Source organism: Sphaerulina musiva, assembly GCF_000320565.1.
Source record: "Sphaerulina musiva SO2202 unplaced genomic scaffold SEPMUscaffold_8, whole genome shotgun sequence".
NCBI lineage: Eukaryota > Fungi > Ascomycota > Dothideomycetes > Mycosphaerellales > Mycosphaerellaceae > Sphaerulina > Sphaerulina musiva.
Window position 1 is genome coordinate 1,148,897 of NW_016017390.1, and position 16,146 is coordinate 1,165,042.

The window sequence follows — 16,146 nt, forward strand, 5'->3', positions numbered from 1 at the left end:
AATTGAACCAACAGATGCTTCAGGGGTCGATTCCAGGGTGGCAGCGGCAGCAGTGTCCTCGCTTTCTGCGGTCATACCTGACTTGTTCTTGGCTTCTTTGTCCTTCGACCCTTGACCTTGAGCAGCGTTGTAAGCTTGAATTGCTTTGTCCACTCTCTCTTTCAGGTTCTTGTCCTCCTTGAATCTCTTCTCAATCTTCTTCTTTGTATCATCTCTTGGCTTCCATGCCTCAGGCCTCGGGTACTCGGCATTGAGGTAGTAGCATTCCTTCCACATATGGTTCCTACCACAGAGACATGGTTTGCTTGGTCTTGAAGATGAGGATCGGTTTGAGGACGAAGATGATTCGGTTGCAGCGGCGGTTGAGATGCTGGCGACGGTGGTTCTGTGCTTGCTCTTGAATTTGGTGTCTCCATTGTGCTGAAAGTAGGACTGCCAGGCTCTCAATTCTGAATAGAGAGTTGTCACCTCCCCATCATTCTGCTTATCAAGCAGCCTCCCTGTCCTTGTGGCCACATAGTCTCCATACATTGGAGCCATAGAAGACAACCATGCCTAGGTGGATTCATTGTCTACTTACTGGCCAACAGCATCTCTCTTTCCACACCAAACGAACCAAAGGTGCATATAGTCATAAATGGACTTTCCATATAGTAGGTGAGAAAGGGTTTCCAACTCTTTCTTCAACAACTGAGTAGCAGCCAGGGTATTGGGTTTGGTGTATTCTGAGAGAGTCTTGAGTGTCTGCCTAATTGTCTCACAATTGATCACCCTATATTGAAGGTCTGCAGAGAGAGACTGGTTAATAATTGATTCAATCTTCTAGTACCCCCTTTGCTTAAGTTCCTATACATCCTTGTTACACCTGTGCTTGAATTGGGCTAGACTAAGAGCTGTTAGGGTAACATCAGTGGGTAGAGCCGCAAAGTCAAAGACAGGTTGTCCTTTGAGCTATATTAGGTTTTCTGGATCTGGCTCAGCTGTCTCTAGGTTGATATCAGCCCATATCTGGAGCTTCACTGCCTCTCTCTTGATATAAGTAATCTACACATTCCAGTCCTGCCAGGTGCGCAGCTTGGCAATCGACGTCGTCGTTGATGATAAGGGTTCAGGGGAATCAGCCATAGTGTCTTCGTTGAATTCGTCAAACCACTCTTGATGCCCAGGACACGAGCCACTGGGTGTTTCTTCAACCTCTTGAAACTCAGGGCTCGGGGATTGGTCGATTGTGAGCTGATCTGATGGGCTCTCTTCTCTTTGTCTGGATGAACGGGTTTGGGCCGGCATTCAAGTGATAGTGTGCGGTCCTTGGTTGTTGTCTTGATACAGCGGAATTTGACCAATCTCAGGTAATTCTAGGAGATATCAGGTGACTCTGAATATCCAGTAACCAACTGATTCCTTTGATTGATCAAGCAGAGCTAGCCGGGCTCATAACTGTTGGAACCACACACTACACTAGTGCCCAATTGAGAAGATTGATGGAATACCAATCAATAAGTGGATTAATTGAGGTCCGAGGTCTGACCTCTCAAGAAAAGAAAGGAGGGGGGTGGGTATCCCCAACTCTACATACAAACGCCAAGGAATCAGTGGCCCCTGTTATCCATATGACTCATATCGCATGATGCCAGGGCACCCATGTCCTTTTGTCCAAACATGGAGGCTCGTTTGGAAGCGATCATCAGCAAGCTTGACGGTGTGGACAGCGCTGGTGAAGATGCAGCCCGGAACAGGAAGGATGCTTTCGATCGTGAGGTTGAGCTCATGAAGAGAGTCAAGGGTCTGGAGGAAAACATCGAGACTTACCGCAACAACATGAAGACTCTTGGTCAGAGGATAGATGATGGGAAAGTGGAGATGGTTCAGGGGCAGATAGAAGTCCTGATTCGGAAGGCGACTGACGCTGGAGAGGATCGCGAAAGAGTCAAAGAGACTCTGGCTATGCTCGAAAATGCTACCGAGGCGCTCAAGAGGGAAAACGAAACCCTGGAGGCACGAGTAACTGAGCTGAAAGCAGACGTGGCGGCGAAAGCTGCTGAAGCTGTGTTGGCCGTGCAAGCCTCGCAAAGAGGTCTTGATGATGCCGCATCAATCAGAGCCGTGGTCGCTGATGCACCAATCGAGAAGGGGACTCAAGACGTCGTCGCAGCCACCGCTGGTAACGTGCCGCAGTCCTCGAATGTGCCCACAAAGAACGCTCGACTCAAGACAAGCGCAGTCGCCTTGAAACCGACCGGCACCAAGTCGATGAAGAGAGAGCTCGCGGGTCTGATGGGCGATGTGGCCCCTCGTCGATCGACTCGCTGCAACAACAAGCGGACTCCCAACGCTGCATCTGCGCTGCTCGAGAAGATCGATAAAACTGACCAAAACTCAAAGAACGGAGACTTCACAGATGAGAAGATTCAGGAGCATATCGTTCGCAAAGGAAAGGGCTGGGTCGAAGTTGTAGAAATTATAAGTAACAACGAAGACGAGGAACATGCTAAGCAGGCGGAGCTTGTGCCGCCATCGAATGCGAAGCAGATTCAGGTGCGCAAATCTAACACTGATTCTGCGGGCAACCCACTCAAGCGAGGCCCTGGCCGACCACGCAAGAAAGTCCCTCCTGCTGTCGGAGGCACTTCAGCTGCAGATCAGGTCCCGGCGCCTGCACCAAAGCGTGGCCGTGGACGCCCGCGTAAGCTGGCCGAGCATGTCTCTGCACAGCCATCAGTCGAGCAAGCAGACGCTCTAGCCCCGAAGCGTCGAAAGATAGAGCAGAATGACAGCACTCAGCCGGGTGTGGTCGTTTGCACAAACGGCAAGGGCAACAAGCGCAAAGTCGATGCAGACGCTATCGATGACACGGTACACCTGACTGCGCCCCGGGCATCTCGCAGTCAGCACCAGACACCGGCTACAGTAGCAGCTAAGAGGCTGAAGCAAGAGACTGCAGCTACAGACGGAGCAGCGCAGGCGCACGGCACATCGTCGAAGACCAAGTCTCGAGGACGCCCGCCGGTTGCCTCCAAGAGCGCTCGGAGAGGCTTGACCAATGTGTTCTCGTCTCCCATTTCTTCTCCACCAGGGAGCTTGGGTGCAGCCCTGTCTTCGCAGAATTCAGACGCTGTGGTCACGACAGTCAAAGAGCAGCCGGCAAGCAGGAAAAGGACAATTCCTCAGAATGACGATACATCGCGTGTCTATGGGAAGGCTCGGAAGAGTGGGTTGACCGGAGCCAATCTTGTCAATGCTGAGTTTGACCTTGACTTTGAAATGTGAGGTGTGAATGGTGGTCACCAAGAATGCTAGAGTAAGTGTTCGATGTCGAACGTGTGGTACGAAATGGGAAAGTTTTGTCGTGGCTATATCTGCTCACACTAAAGGGTACTCAAGGAATTTATCGTCAGGCAGGGATATGGTAGACATTCTAAACAATAGAGTATTATCAGGGAACTCTCGGACGTATATAAAGCTGCCATAGACTGAGTTCTCCACGATGAAGGGGCGCTGTTCAAATGACGATTGGTGATGAATGCTGAAAATGAAGGCTAGAGTCTAATACTCGGGTTCTTTCAAATCACAACACGCCATTCCGAGTTCCGATCCATTCTCGTCTTCACCTTGTAATCCATCGTCTCCGTTCTATGCTTCACCGTCCAATGCAAGTGTGGAGCCCACTCTTGAATACATCTCCTTCTTCCAAGATTGAGTCTGAGCTTCTTGATCCATTCATCTGTCCCCTTGGGTTGTATCCTGACCTTGATAGGCCACACTTCCAGAATCCACCACCCTTTGGCGTCCACAAGTTGATCATTGACTCTTTGCAAGGCATCGAAGTAGTCTTCGACTTGCTCCGGTGTCCATTGTTCATGCATGATGGTCCCAGCCTCTTTCTCGGAACTGTCGTCGTCGTCGTGCTCGTGGTCGTCACGATAGATTTTCAACTGGTGCATTCCCCGTTCGTCGTTCTTGTCGACGGGTTCGAGAAGAGATGATCTCCGCTGGATGGGTCCGAGGGCTCCTCGGTGGTATTTGTCCAGCATATCGGGAGGGGGGCCGCCGTGAGGAAGTGTGGGTTTTTCGTAGATGGGCCAGAGAGTGTGCACGTCGATGCCTTCTTCGGCGAGCGCGTGTACTTTGAAAATGATTCCCGTGTCGCATTCGAAGCATTGTCGGATCATCCATCGGAGGGGGATTTGCGAGAGTTTGTGGCGTTCTACGTTTTTGACGGCACCGCCGCCGACATCAGCGTGACATCCTGTAATGTTGTCAGCTTATCTTTTGTATGACACACACATAGGTAGGTATTGAATGACGATGGGCTTACCTGTGAACCACACTTCGAGGACATCGGTGTCGACGATGTCACCTTCGGCTGAGATCTTGTATTTTGCCTCCAGGCTGTCTTTTTGCTGATATCGACATGTCTTGAACTTAGCTCTGCGCTCGTCGAGGGCCATGGCATGGCGGAAATGAGCAGGTCGGTGGGTTGGTGTGCTACTCAGCGGGAGCTTACGAGGTATGAAGCCCACCGAGGCTACACTGTCAAAGACACCTATGAAGTCGACAGTGACACTCATGCAAAAAGTTTTCTTGAAGTCTCTACTCATTTGCCAGCCCTCTTCAGAATCGTCCTTGTAGTAGTTATACGCGAATTCCTGGTGATCTGTTAGCAAGGTAGTAGTAGCACACCTAGATCCTCCATCACGTCGTGTACATACCACTTGTGATTGGTTGCCAGCAGGCAGTAATCCCACCTTGTGCAACATACCAGCTAAGCATCGAGCGGTGTATGCACCTCGCGAGAACCCAAACAGACTGATCTTGTCGCCTTCATTGTAATTTGCCATGATGAACCGATAGGCATCTCGTATGTGCACTCCCAGCCCAGACCCGACAGCCATGTCCATGGCAGCGTTGATGCCGTTCGACAATCCGCCGCCATCGTAGGTGCCAATTCCCGATTGATAGTAGGTGACTTGATCGGGACTGGATTTTTTGAGACAGCTCACCAAGTGAACAATGTTGCTGTTGTCGGCATCGAACTGAGCAAACTATTAGCGTGTGCCAGGTGGTGATCAAATATGCTTCATATTGCGTACCTGGTCACCAGTGCCATCGAGGCACACGACAATGTTTTTGCCAGGCGAGACGTATTTCCCAGCATCTTTCACGGCTCTAATCTCCCGAGGTAGTTTTGGATGTTGGATGGGCTTGCGAGGTTCATGTGGTGGCCATTGTTCCGTGAGTGGCGTTGCGTAAGTGGAGTCGGAACTGCTGAATGCGTTGCCTCCATCCATCTGCTCCAGACCCATGATTGAAGCACCTTGCTGCGTTGGATGCTGAAGGCTGTCAAGTATCTAGTATTGGACCCAGAGCGTCGAAAGAAATCACGAGCAGATTGCTCACGTTGCAGGGCATTGTATACATAGCTGATGAGGAAGGACGAGTAGGAGCTAGGAGGTGTCATCCTGCAGAAGCGTGCTCCTTGTGCTCGTTGTGCGCTGTGATGAACACGCGCGAAATGCCCGCTGAGATGTCGATCCCCAAATCGCAAGTCAGATATCTCCTAGCGGGTCGCAGCGTTGCCAACGGTCGTGAACTCCCGCGTCCCACCAACCGAGTTCGACGTATGCATGGCCCATTGTGGACATCGGCGTATGCGAGCAGATCGCCACTTCGCACTTAGTGGGTGTAAGTGGCGGGGCCAATGCATATGATCTACTAGTCTTCCAATCCATTTGGGATAATGCAGAAAGTGCAAGCCAAATCATCCCATCAGATCCACGCAGAGCCGTTCCGGTGAAAGTACAGATGCCACGAGTTTTCATGTGAATATCGTGCTCATGCCATGAAGATGATTCGCGCTCCCACTGTGAGTAGCGGTCGTGGTGTTGATCTCCATGTCGAACACCTCGAGTTCTGCCATGTCAACAGGTATCACGTGTGCGTAGTCCCTATTGTACAATGAACCAGAGCATACCAATGTTCCTAGGATACCTACGGACGGAGAGGTAGAATCCGCGAGATTCTTAATCGGTACATCTGTCCCTAGGTAGTGTAGCATTAACGATTTTCTCTGTGGGAGTCACGCTTAGAGCCGTGATCTTCCCCAATGGCGTGCACATTTTGACAGCAACAGGGCCTGAAATAACAGTGCCGAACAGCCCGCGCGAGGCCGTGATCGTGATTCGCAGGGGGGTGCATGATCTCTCAAGTCTTGTCGCCGACCTGTCTGTTTCCCAAGTCTTGACATGTATGAATAGTAAGACTATGAAAGTTTGAGATTTGATATGAATAGGTACATAATATACCTGGTATGGTAGGACGAATTTGAAGTCATGCCCGCTGGAGGTAGGAGGTAGGTCATGAGAGCGAGGTCGCTTTCTCGCTTGGCGCTTTTCGGAGCACCTCTTCTGCTTTGCGTCCATCATCCTTTGTGCTGTATCACACCCAGACGGACTAGCGAATTGCCTTGCACGATGCCTCAGCCCGTAGCACTGCGACGATACGGATGGCAGCAAAGTCACTGAGGCTCGTGGCGATGGCGCAACGAGTGCTAACAGCCCACCCAAATGAACCATTCCTGCGGTCCCTCCCATCCATGCGACGAGCATCTTTCGAACCGAGCGACCGACACCACCACGCGTCCAGGCAAAATACCGCATCGAGAAGCATACTGTATCACAAGAGAAAAGATATGGAGGCGTAAATGAATACGATGCGTGAATAATGAAGGGACAACTGAAGGCGTGCTATGCTGGTTGATGTTGTCCGTCTGAGCGGTAATGTAAACGACAACCTGACCCGCTATGCATCTCCGGCATCTTCGACATACCATTTACCTGGCGTAGCCTGGCGAACCTGGTCTACGTAAATCAGGAAATAAGCATCACGGAGCACTACACACCTGACGGGAATCTCGAAGCTACCAGGTCCCAAGATGCATGTCCACCGTGGCTCGATACTGTACGGCCACACGGTAGGCGAACGTCTGGACGTCTCAGAGAAAGCTTTCTTCACACTGCCACTGGTGCACATTGAGCAGTATCTCACGCAAACTTGATATGCACAAACTTGGTAGGCACCGGAACGGTTTCAAATACAGATTTCCATTCTCCGTCTTACTTGCATTTAAAGGAGGCCATCAGGCCACTGTCGTATATCTTGTTGGTGTACTGCACTTTTCGTGATTTACAATTCACAGGGACTCATCGTTTGTGCCATGGGGCAGGCACTCCAAGAACTGCTCGTGCTGCCAGCTGAATTCCGCTAATCGAGCGCTGCGACGTAGCATGCACTCGATATTCAAGTATGCATAGAGCGCATCTCAGCTAGCAAACAGACGCTCACAGACACGCAGGGAACACATGCTAGCTCACAGGCATTCCAGTGTCATGAATTTTCGTGAACGCTCTCGGATACACAAGATCGAATGCGCTACATGCTGGGTCTCGCAGCAGCAGCTTTGCAAAGATGCGATTCTGGTCCTCCAAAACGAACGCATCGGTCTCCGAGCAGCAAGCGGGGCGTTGAGGCACAGACAGCCCAGTAGCAGATTTAGCTTGCGTCAGCAACACCTTGGATGGGGTGACGCCACGACTTTTGGGTCACTCTGATGCATGCCGCGAATGCGTTCCGTTCAGCGATAACCGCTTCACCCGCAAAGACGCAGCGAGGACGAGGTCTGCTGGCTGGAACGACGCGAGAGGTCAGGCATGCAGAGCGACGGCCAGATCGATGGAAAGGACCAGAAGGAAGCTGAAGGCATGCATCGGCAGAGCCGGCTGGGCGGACAACCGCGAAGATGGTGTCACCTGATAGGCCCGAAGCTGGGGAAGCACGCCAAGCCCAGAGGCATTCGTCCTTGAGGAGCGACGAAGACGACACGAAGATTGACTTGTCACGCTCCAGTACATACGCCGAATATCGAAGAGGGTGTTGCAAGCTCCGAGCTCAGTTTTCAGCCCTTGACCGGCGTGCGTGGTGGCCTACTGACAATTCCCGCGCCAGAAAGTCTGTGCTTTTAAACGTCACGGTCCAGGAAAGAACGCCCGCTCCTCGCGAGATTTCGTCCTTCCTCCTACAACCAACACCGACTTCCATCACAACATCACCAACGCGTCTATCTTGCATCGCCTGCACCTTGCCTGGCGTCCACCACCACCATCGTCAGCCCCCGCTCATCATTTGCACGGCGGTAGCATCTTCATACGCGTGCCGCCAATCCGACCTTCGCGTCGCAAAGCCTGCTAGCGCCAGACACACGCACAGTCGCGCGACAATATCGACGATATGGCAGACGACGCGAGCGCCACCGCGTCTATCGACGCGCAAGCAGTAAGTCGTGCTGTCGCGTCCGCTTCTGTCACGCCGCCTTTGCTGAAGCCTGCCCAGCCGGCTGCGACGACTGCCACCGACTCGACAGAGCCGACGAGTGACACCACGGCGCACACCAATGGCGACTCGATAGCGCCCGTGAAGACGAACGAAGAAAGCCAGACTCCTGCCGAGCAAACCCAGGTCGAAGAAGCTGGCGCCTCAGACGAAAAGACGCAGCAAGCCGACTCGGCCTCAGCAGAGCCTACGAGCGATGCTACGCCGGCATCTGGCAGCAAAGACAAGAAGCGGAAGTCTGTTGGGGGAGTGCCTGAGCACAAGAACAAGAAGTTGAACAAGAAAAAGTCGATGCCTACTCTGCGACTCGAGTGCAAGGCAGGCGAGTTCTATTGGGCCCGGCTCAAAGGATATCCGCCATGGCCATCAATCGTGTGTGACGAGGAGATGCTGCCCGAGTCTCTGCTCGCCACGCGACCAGTCAGCACAGCGCGACCAGACGGCTCTCTGCGCGACGACTTCAAAGAAGGCGGGAAGAATGCCAAGGAGCGTACTTTCCCCATCATGTTCTTGCATACCAACGAATTGTGAGTGACCAACGACGAGCACGTGTTGACTGACTTTCCTGCTGACTGTGAATCCTACAGCCAATGGATGGTGAACACCTCCCTTACGCCACTTGAACCGGCAGAATGCCTGGAGTTGCCCAAGACCAAGATGGCCAAGAATCTGCAAGAGGCCTACAAGGTCGCCGCCGAGGGCCACGGAATAGATTACTACAAGGACATACTCAGGAAACACCAGCAAGAAATGGACAGTTATGCTCAGGCCGAAGCCGAAGCCGAGGAACAAGCTGCGCTCGATGCGGCCGCGAAAGCAGAATCGGCAGAGGCCGAGGGAGAGCTGGCGTCCAAGGACAAGAAGAAGAAGAAGACGCCACGCAAGAGCAAAGCAGCCGACGAGGATGTCGAGATGGACGACGCCGATGCTCCCAAGTCTACCAAGAAGCGAAAGAAGGCGGAAGATAGCGAAGCTGACACTCCAAAGGTATAGTATACTGACCCTTGTGCACTCACCACCGAGCATGCAGTAGACTAACGACTGCACAGCCTAAGAAGACACCGAAGGTCACCAAGCTTAACGCGCCCAAGACGCCTAATGGTGAGACATCAGCCACGAAGAAGACCAAGTCCAAGAAGAAGGTCGTCAGCGCCCCCAAGATCGATGAAGAGCAGAAACCCCAGATGACAGACGAGGAGCGTCTCGCCACACGCGAGAAGGCGGTATTATATCTGCGTCACCGGCTCCAAAAAGGATTCCTGGCTCGTGACAGCACACCAAAGGAAGACGAAATGGCCAGCATGGCTGACCATTTCAGCCAACTCGAGGCCTATGACAATCTGGAGCCGTCTATCATCCGCACTACCAAGATTCACAAGGTACTCAAGGCGATTGTGAAGCTTGCTTCGGTGCCCAAGGACGACGAATTTCAATTCAAGAAGCGTAGCTCTGTCATGCTTGAGATGTGGAATAAGCGCCTGGAAAATGATGGAGATCAGCCAGGCGCGAGAGACAAGGATCAATCAGCTGCTACCACCACTGTAGTAGAGTCAGAGGCACCACAAGCCAACGGCGCGTCACTGGTCACCAAGGAAGAAGTAGCAGAGAAGGACATGGCCGAAGCTGAGACTTCCAAGGCTGAAGCCGGCAAAGAAGCAGAGAAGGACATGGCCGAAGCTGGCACATCCAAGGCTGAAGCTGAAGAAGGCGCCGCGAAGCCTATCGAAAGCCAGGAGATCGAGATGCAGGACGCCGAGGCTTCAGAGAAGCCTGCGGAGAACGCTACTGCAAAGGAAGCAGACACCGCTGCTGATTCAATTGAAGAGAAAGTGGAGGAGGTCTCTCAACCAGGTTCCTCAGCAGACACGAAGGCCGACCAGGTACCGGAGACGCTTGCCGCGCCATCGCCCAGCAGCTAGAAGCGCAGAAGCTCGAGATTTCGTTAAGTGGTGGTCCTGAATATGGAAGCACGGTCAGTATCACGGCAGCAGGCACGCACCCCCTGGGAGATGCATCATCAATGCGACTGGGGGTAACGTGGGCCACAATTCTGCTTGAGCAGAGACGCGGAATTATCTAGGAGTCATTGGCGCACGGAGCGGTTGGCATTGCGAGATAACTTGAGTATGATAATGGCATCGTCACCTATCATTGCCCTCGTTGCTTTTGCGTTGATAGAAATGTACATGGCATGTGAAGTTTGTGCGGAACCACTTGAAGCTACCATGTGAAAGATGGATGCCATTTACCGTCTGCATTTCATTCGAATCGCATGCGCGTCGAGCGGGTGTTTCCCGCTATTGCATGAAACACTCTGGCGCGCGTTACGTGCAGCGAATGCGACGTGTTTGATATGTTGTGACGACAGACGGAAATAAGACTTTCACCTCGGCTATACGCCATGCGCCATTGAGCATGTCTGCAGTCCACTCATCATGAACAGGGTCAGCTGTGCAGTTCTGACTTCACAACAGAGAACGGCATCCACCAAAAATCCAGCAGATACAATCATAATAATCTCACACCATGGCCGCAGCTAATACGGCCAAGCAAGTCATTCGACGAGCACAGCTTTACGGTATGTCCACAAAACCAGCAAGTTTGAAATCCCCCTCCAAAAAAAGTGCCCGCCCATAGATAGGTAGACATAAAAAGACTGAACTGATCACCCATCTCCCTCCCACCAAACAGTCCCCGGCTCCTCGATGCGCTTCCTCGAAAAATCCCGTTCCATCGCCTCCATCGACAGCATCGCCTACGATCTCGAAGACAGCGTAACGCCCAGCAAAAAAGCCTCCAGTCGGCAAAACATTCTCAACATTTTAAACCGCGATCGCGTCCCAGGGATTCGTGAACAAGCCGTGAGAATCAATTCCGTAGATTCGGGTTATGCATTGGATGATCTCTTGACAATTTTGCAAGCGAAACATCTCGATTGTATTGTTGTGCCGAAAGTGGATGCGCCCAAGGATTTGCTTTTTGTGATGGATGTTTTGAGGCATGTTCTTCCGGAGAGACATTCTTCTCATCATGATGAGTCTGCTGGAGGAGGTGCAGGAACAACAGAAGGAACCAACCCGATAAAAATCATCGCCCTAGTAGAAAGTGCCAAATCCCTCATCTCCCTCTCCTCCATCTGTGAGGCCGGCTCCCCCTATCTCTCAGGTCTAACCTTCGCCGCCGAAGATTTCGCTCGCGATCTCTCCCTAACTCGAACGCCGTCTTTGCAAGAATTTCTCTTTGCGCGCTCGGCAATCGTCACTGCGGCGCGCGCGTACAATTTGCCGAGTGCGTTGGATTTGGTGAGTACGACTTTTCGCGGAGAGGAGGGCACGAGGCAGATTCGAGAGGAGAGTGAGGGTGGGAAGAGGTTGGGGTTTAATGGGAAACAGTGTATTCATCCGGATCAGGTGGGCGTTGTGCAGGAGGTGTATAGTCCGAGTCGGGAGGAGGTGGAGTGGGCGGTGAGGGTGGTGGTGTGTGATAAAAAGGCGGATCAACAGGGGAGAGGGGCGTGGACGTTGGATGGGAAGATGATTGATGCGCCGGTTTCGGGAAAGGCGAGGGCGATTGTGGCAAAGGCGGAATTGTGTGGGTTTGATGTTGCTGCTTTGCAGGAGAAGTTTAAGGATGAGGAGCCGCAGTAATTACCATCGGTAGCTTTCACTGGGAGGGATGGGGAAGGGGGTTATTGCAGGAACATCACGAACATGTTTTCATTTTCATTTGGAGGGGTGGAGCAGAAAAGAAATCACGGTTGAACAGAAGAGGCAAGGTAGTCACTGAGTTGTGAACAGCACTATTGATACAGTCTTTCTCAGTCGCTGTGCCATGTTGTCTTCTACCTTGTTAACTCATGGTTCTTGGGAGACTGGCGAGAATCGCTGTAGTACCAGTCACAATTGTGTGTGTGTGTCTAGTACCCTCGGCTCCTTCTCACCACGTTGATCAGCTTCTCGCCATGTTCTCTGTGCTCGAGATTCTGCTCCAGCACTTTCATCGTTCTCTCCAAGTACGCAACGCCATTCCCACTCACATGTGGTGTGATGATGACATTTTCTAAACCCCAAAGCTCGCTGTCTTCGGGCAAAGGCTCGGGATCAGTCACATCGAGCGCCGCACCAGAGACTGTACCGTCCTTGAGAGCCTGAATGAGTGCCGGCTGATCAATGATGGCGCCCCGCGCAATGTTTGTCACGTATGCAGGCTTGCTCCCATCCTGACTCAACACCTGGAACTCTTCCTTACTCAGAAAGTGCCTGGTCTGGTCAGTCAAAGGCACAGCTACCACCAACCAGTCCAGATTCTGCTTGAGAAAGTGGTGAAGATTCTCTTTCTCCAGACCCGAGTACCACTCGACCGGGATATCCCCCGCCTCGTCGCCTGTACTGGGGACAATGAAGCCGTGATCTCTCTTCTTCTCGGGGGTATCTTTGGGCGTCGCAGTGAAAGCTACGACACTCATGCCCATGGCCTTGGCCACTCTTCCCACTTGTCTGCCGATAGAGCCATATCCGAGGATACCAATTCGTTGCCCCACCCAGTCCCGTACATTGTTGAAACTGTTCGCAGCACCCCGTTTGTCTCCCCATTGGCGCTTCTTTTGCAGCTCGTAGAGCTGGTTGTAGCCATGGCTTTGCACCAAGCCGGTCAGGATCACCCACTCAGCGATCTGGGGACCGTGGATGCCGCTACTCGTGGTGATGGTGACATCGGTGTCCTTGTATATTGGCGTGCTCTGCAGCTGGTTGCTGCCGGCGGAGACGAGGTGGATCAGTTGCAGCTTGGGGACTTCTTCGGGCTGGGGCACAGTGAACAGAGTGACGAGGACGGTAGCGGAGGCCCAGAGGTGTTTGGGAACCTGCTGATGCAACTCTTGGGCATTTCTAGAGCTGTTGGTCGCTACGTAGTTGATTTCCAGGCCAGGGAACTTGTTCGACAAGTGCTCGATGATTGCTGTGGGCTCGGGATAAGGCAGGACTATGAGGAGCGTGTCCTTTGCTGCTCCGCCGCCCATCATGAGGATGATTACAGGTGGTTAGTCCCGGCCTGTGAGATGAGTTGAGAGGGTGGTCTCGTGCATCCCTCATGTACATTTAGCAGGTACAAGTACCTACATAAACGGTAGAGAGACCGGCAGGTGTTGCATGACGTCCATGTCCACGCAACCGAGATAGGCCAACGAGCGTGAAGCGGAATAAATGAAGCAGCGCAGAGAGGAGTAGAGGTAGAGGTAGAGAATTACCTAGTAAAACACTAAGGTACCGAAGTAGACACTTACCTAGCACTGGTGGTACATGTAGTTCTTCTTGAGGTAGCCATTGGTATAGACTTGAAGATGCTGACTACTTCTGGTGGTCATTTACACCTTGCAATACGAGAATGACAGAATGTTCACGACTCCACACGCCAAGTTCACCTACAACCTCTTGTGGGACTGTGGGACTGTTTATTAATGATTTCGGTTTCCGCGGCATTAATAAAAAGGTTTGCAAGTATCAACATTGGCCGTACTATGATCCGCAATACTCCATTCTTTGTTCCATAACACCAAAGAATCTGCTATACCAGACCTCCTACTGATGGATGTTGACATAAGCAGAGGGAACTCGGCCCATACCAGATCCAAGTCTTGAGGAGAGATACAATCTTCTTCTCTCACCTACAATGTCAATATACCTTACATACAATACTGTTGTGCTTCGTTGGCCTCGCTGATTCGATAATTCAGGCCTGCGTTTGCGAATCTGTCGCCGGAATTATTGTCGGTGCTCTCTATTGACCTGCTCCACCGGGCTCAGCTACTCATTCATCATACTCTCTCTAGGAGGTATTGCTTCCGGTAGGCTGTCAGTCGAAGACATGTTGCAGAGTGGCGGCCTTGACATCAGCTTCTCGCCGGAATTATCTGTATTCGGCCTGTTGCTTACACATACTCACTCACTGGCGGGTACAGGTACCTGACTACCTCTCTCAGCTCGAGTGTTCGATGCAAGTCTGGGCAGTGCGCAAGGCCAGGGTCACACTGAGATGAGGCTGAGTCATCGCCGATCACTGCAACTCACCGCTTTCCCCATCGATTTAAATCATCAACCACGAATCCACGATGCGTCCGTTGTACGAACATGGAAGACAGGCTTGACTTGCTGGACACCTGCTCATCATCAGTCCCATCATCGTCCCGGACGCTCTCGTGAGAGATGACTTCCTTGGCGCCAATGGCCTTTTTCAATTTCCCACGAGAGCTGCGGAATCTCATATACCGCGAAATCCTCGCCTCGCAAGACCTCCAAAACCCTGATCGGGATCTGGGAAAGATATGGCATCTTCCGGATACCCTCGGCGGGACCATGCAAGACGACTTTCCCTTGCGCATGAGACAGCGTCTGCCTACTCCTTCATTCGAAAGACTCTTCCGAATCAATTCACAATTCACCTCGGAACTATGCGAAGAAATTCGAGCTGCCAAGCACAGTGCCGTACTGGAACTGGATCTCCTCCTCAAGACCGCCACTCGCAAACTCCGTCACAATGCCCAGTCTCGAAACCCGGGATCCTCCAAGCCATACTCTTTCGATGCGACCATAGCACCGCCCCTCTCCGCAAGCACTGTGCACCGAAAACTGAAAGTCTGGACGTTTGATAGGCTGGATCCCCGACTTGCCGGCTGTATCACCACCATCCGGCTTCGCGTACCCAACACCACCGTCACCAAATGGGACACGTACGGCATCAGCAGCAGTGCCCGCTTTCGCGAGTTTGTCCAACCATTGAAAAAGTTCCTCAGTAGCACCGGATCCGCACTCATGGCCCACCAAATGCCCAATATTCGAACCTTTGAGGTGGCCTTTGCAGACTTTTGGCATCCGCTCACGCACCAGTTCGTGGATCCTCCCGTGATCCGCTGTTTAGATCTCCGCTGGGTCTCGGGGACGATATATATGGGAGGGCAGGCCTGGCCTGTCTTTTCGATTAGTAAAGCACGATTACAAGAGTGGCTTGAGAATGTTTCTGTACGTGTCGAAAACCCCCCCTTTTGTTTTCTCTCTTTGAAAGTATGTCAGCTTGCTGATTGGCCCACTAGAGTGAAGCGACTGACTTGGCCTGGGTGGTCGGATGTGTGAATTATGGCCATGGAGATGAGGTCAAACTACACCCTGGTGTTGCGGATCAGCCATCTGGCAGATTCAATGCCATTTAGGTGTGCGTTGTGCTTTTACAACTTCGTTGCTTCGTGTATTCACAGTCCTCCCTGCCCCCAGAAGGTGCACCATGGGTTGGAAATCGACAAACCTACCCCAAATTCCGCTACAGAAGGGGAAGCAAGTCCAGCAGGAGCTGGACGTGAACCAGCTGCAGGTAAGCTTAAACTACAGTCTACCTATTGAACACTGCTAACCTGTGCTCTCAAGTCTACCTAAGCACAGACGCATAGGCATACCAAAAGATGTACAAGTAAAGGCTACTACGCTCTGTTGTAGAGATAGATGTATAGATAAGTTGATTAATCGAAAATTGTGATCAGCATCAAGGGGTTGCGCTGAGAGTGACTTGATAGAGCCCACTGCCTCTGTAAGAAAAAGAAATATCCTGTATACCTGAATTGTACATTACACGTTATTCCAAATCGAGGACACTGCAAAATATTTTCTTCCTGCTCGTCGCTGTCGTCGCTGATTGCTCAAATTGTCCAAAACAATCAAGTATAGGATCCCGCCTTCATCTCCCAGTCCCCTCGCTCTTCCAAAAATGTAATATCAT

The 16,146-nt window shown here is 52.0% G+C and overlaps 7 protein-coding genes across 7 annotated transcripts; 5 read left to right on the top strand and 2 right to left on the bottom strand.

The window, feature by feature from the left end:
- Positions 1-1,659: 1,659 nt before the first annotated feature.
- On the top strand, positions 1,660-3,513 carry SEPMUDRAFT_134997 (uncharacterized protein; the record flags this gene model as incomplete). The annotated part of the gene is made up of 1 exon (XM_016902673.1): positions 1,660-3,513. The coding sequence occupies one exon, from the start codon at positions 1,660-1,662 to the stop codon at positions 3,265-3,267; it is 1,608 nt and encodes a 535-aa protein (XP_016758824.1). The 3' UTR covers positions 3,268-3,513.
- A 29-nt stretch (positions 3,514-3,542) lies between these two features.
- Positions 3,543-5,353, bottom strand: SEPMUDRAFT_150721 (uncharacterized protein). The gene is made up of 4 exons (XM_016906355.1): positions 5,091-5,353; positions 4,710-5,033; positions 4,316-4,646; positions 3,543-4,246 (listed from the first exon to the last, which is right to left on the bottom strand). Exons 1-4 carry the CDS (start codon positions 5,301-5,303, stop codon positions 3,561-3,563), a joined length of 1,554 nt encoding a protein of 517 aa, XP_016758825.1. The 5' UTR covers positions 5,304-5,353; the 3' UTR covers positions 3,543-3,560.
- A 1,101-nt stretch (positions 5,354-6,454) lies between these two features.
- On the top strand, positions 6,455-10,590 carry SEPMUDRAFT_150722 (uncharacterized protein). Its single transcript, XM_016906356.1, has 4 exons — positions 6,455-7,300; positions 7,352-8,912; positions 8,973-9,372; positions 9,435-10,590. Exons 2-4 carry the CDS (start codon positions 8,284-8,286, stop codon positions 10,302-10,304), a joined length of 1,899 nt encoding a protein of 632 aa, XP_016758826.1. The 5' UTR covers positions 6,455-7,300; positions 7,352-8,283; the 3' UTR covers positions 10,305-10,590.
- SEPMUDRAFT_119237 (uncharacterized protein) lies at positions 6,932-7,859 on the top strand (the record flags this gene model as incomplete). Its single annotated transcript, XM_016901491.1, has 4 exons — positions 6,932-7,035; positions 7,196-7,300; positions 7,352-7,597; positions 7,658-7,859. 4 exons carry the CDS (start codon positions 6,932-6,934, stop codon positions 7,857-7,859), a joined length of 657 nt encoding a protein of 218 aa, XP_016758827.1.
- Positions 10,591-10,862: 272 nt separating the features above from the next.
- On the top strand, positions 10,863-12,117 carry SEPMUDRAFT_90055 (beta subunit of citrate lyase). Its single transcript, XM_016910517.1, has 2 exons — positions 10,863-10,963; positions 11,077-12,117. Exons 1-2 carry the CDS (start codon positions 10,912-10,914, stop codon positions 12,030-12,032), a joined length of 1,008 nt encoding a protein of 335 aa, XP_016758828.1. The 5' UTR covers positions 10,863-10,911; the 3' UTR covers positions 12,033-12,117.
- Positions 12,118-12,137: 20 nt separating this feature from the next.
- On the bottom strand, positions 12,138-13,485 carry SEPMUDRAFT_150725 (dehydrogenase). Its single transcript, XM_016906357.1, has one exon. It carries the CDS (start codon positions 13,403-13,405, stop codon positions 12,302-12,304), a length of 1,104 nt encoding a protein of 367 aa, XP_016758829.1. The 5' UTR covers positions 13,406-13,485; the 3' UTR covers positions 12,138-12,301.
- Positions 13,486-14,110: 625 nt separating this feature from the next.
- Positions 14,111-15,961, top strand: SEPMUDRAFT_150726 (uncharacterized protein). Its single transcript, XM_016906358.1, has 4 exons — positions 14,111-14,215; positions 14,342-15,398; positions 15,470-15,744; positions 15,798-15,961. Exons 2-3 carry the CDS (start codon positions 14,586-14,588, stop codon positions 15,584-15,586), a joined length of 930 nt encoding a protein of 309 aa, XP_016758830.1. The 5' UTR covers positions 14,111-14,215; positions 14,342-14,585; the 3' UTR covers positions 15,587-15,744; positions 15,798-15,961.
- The last annotated feature ends 185 nt before the right edge of the window (positions 15,962-16,146 follow it).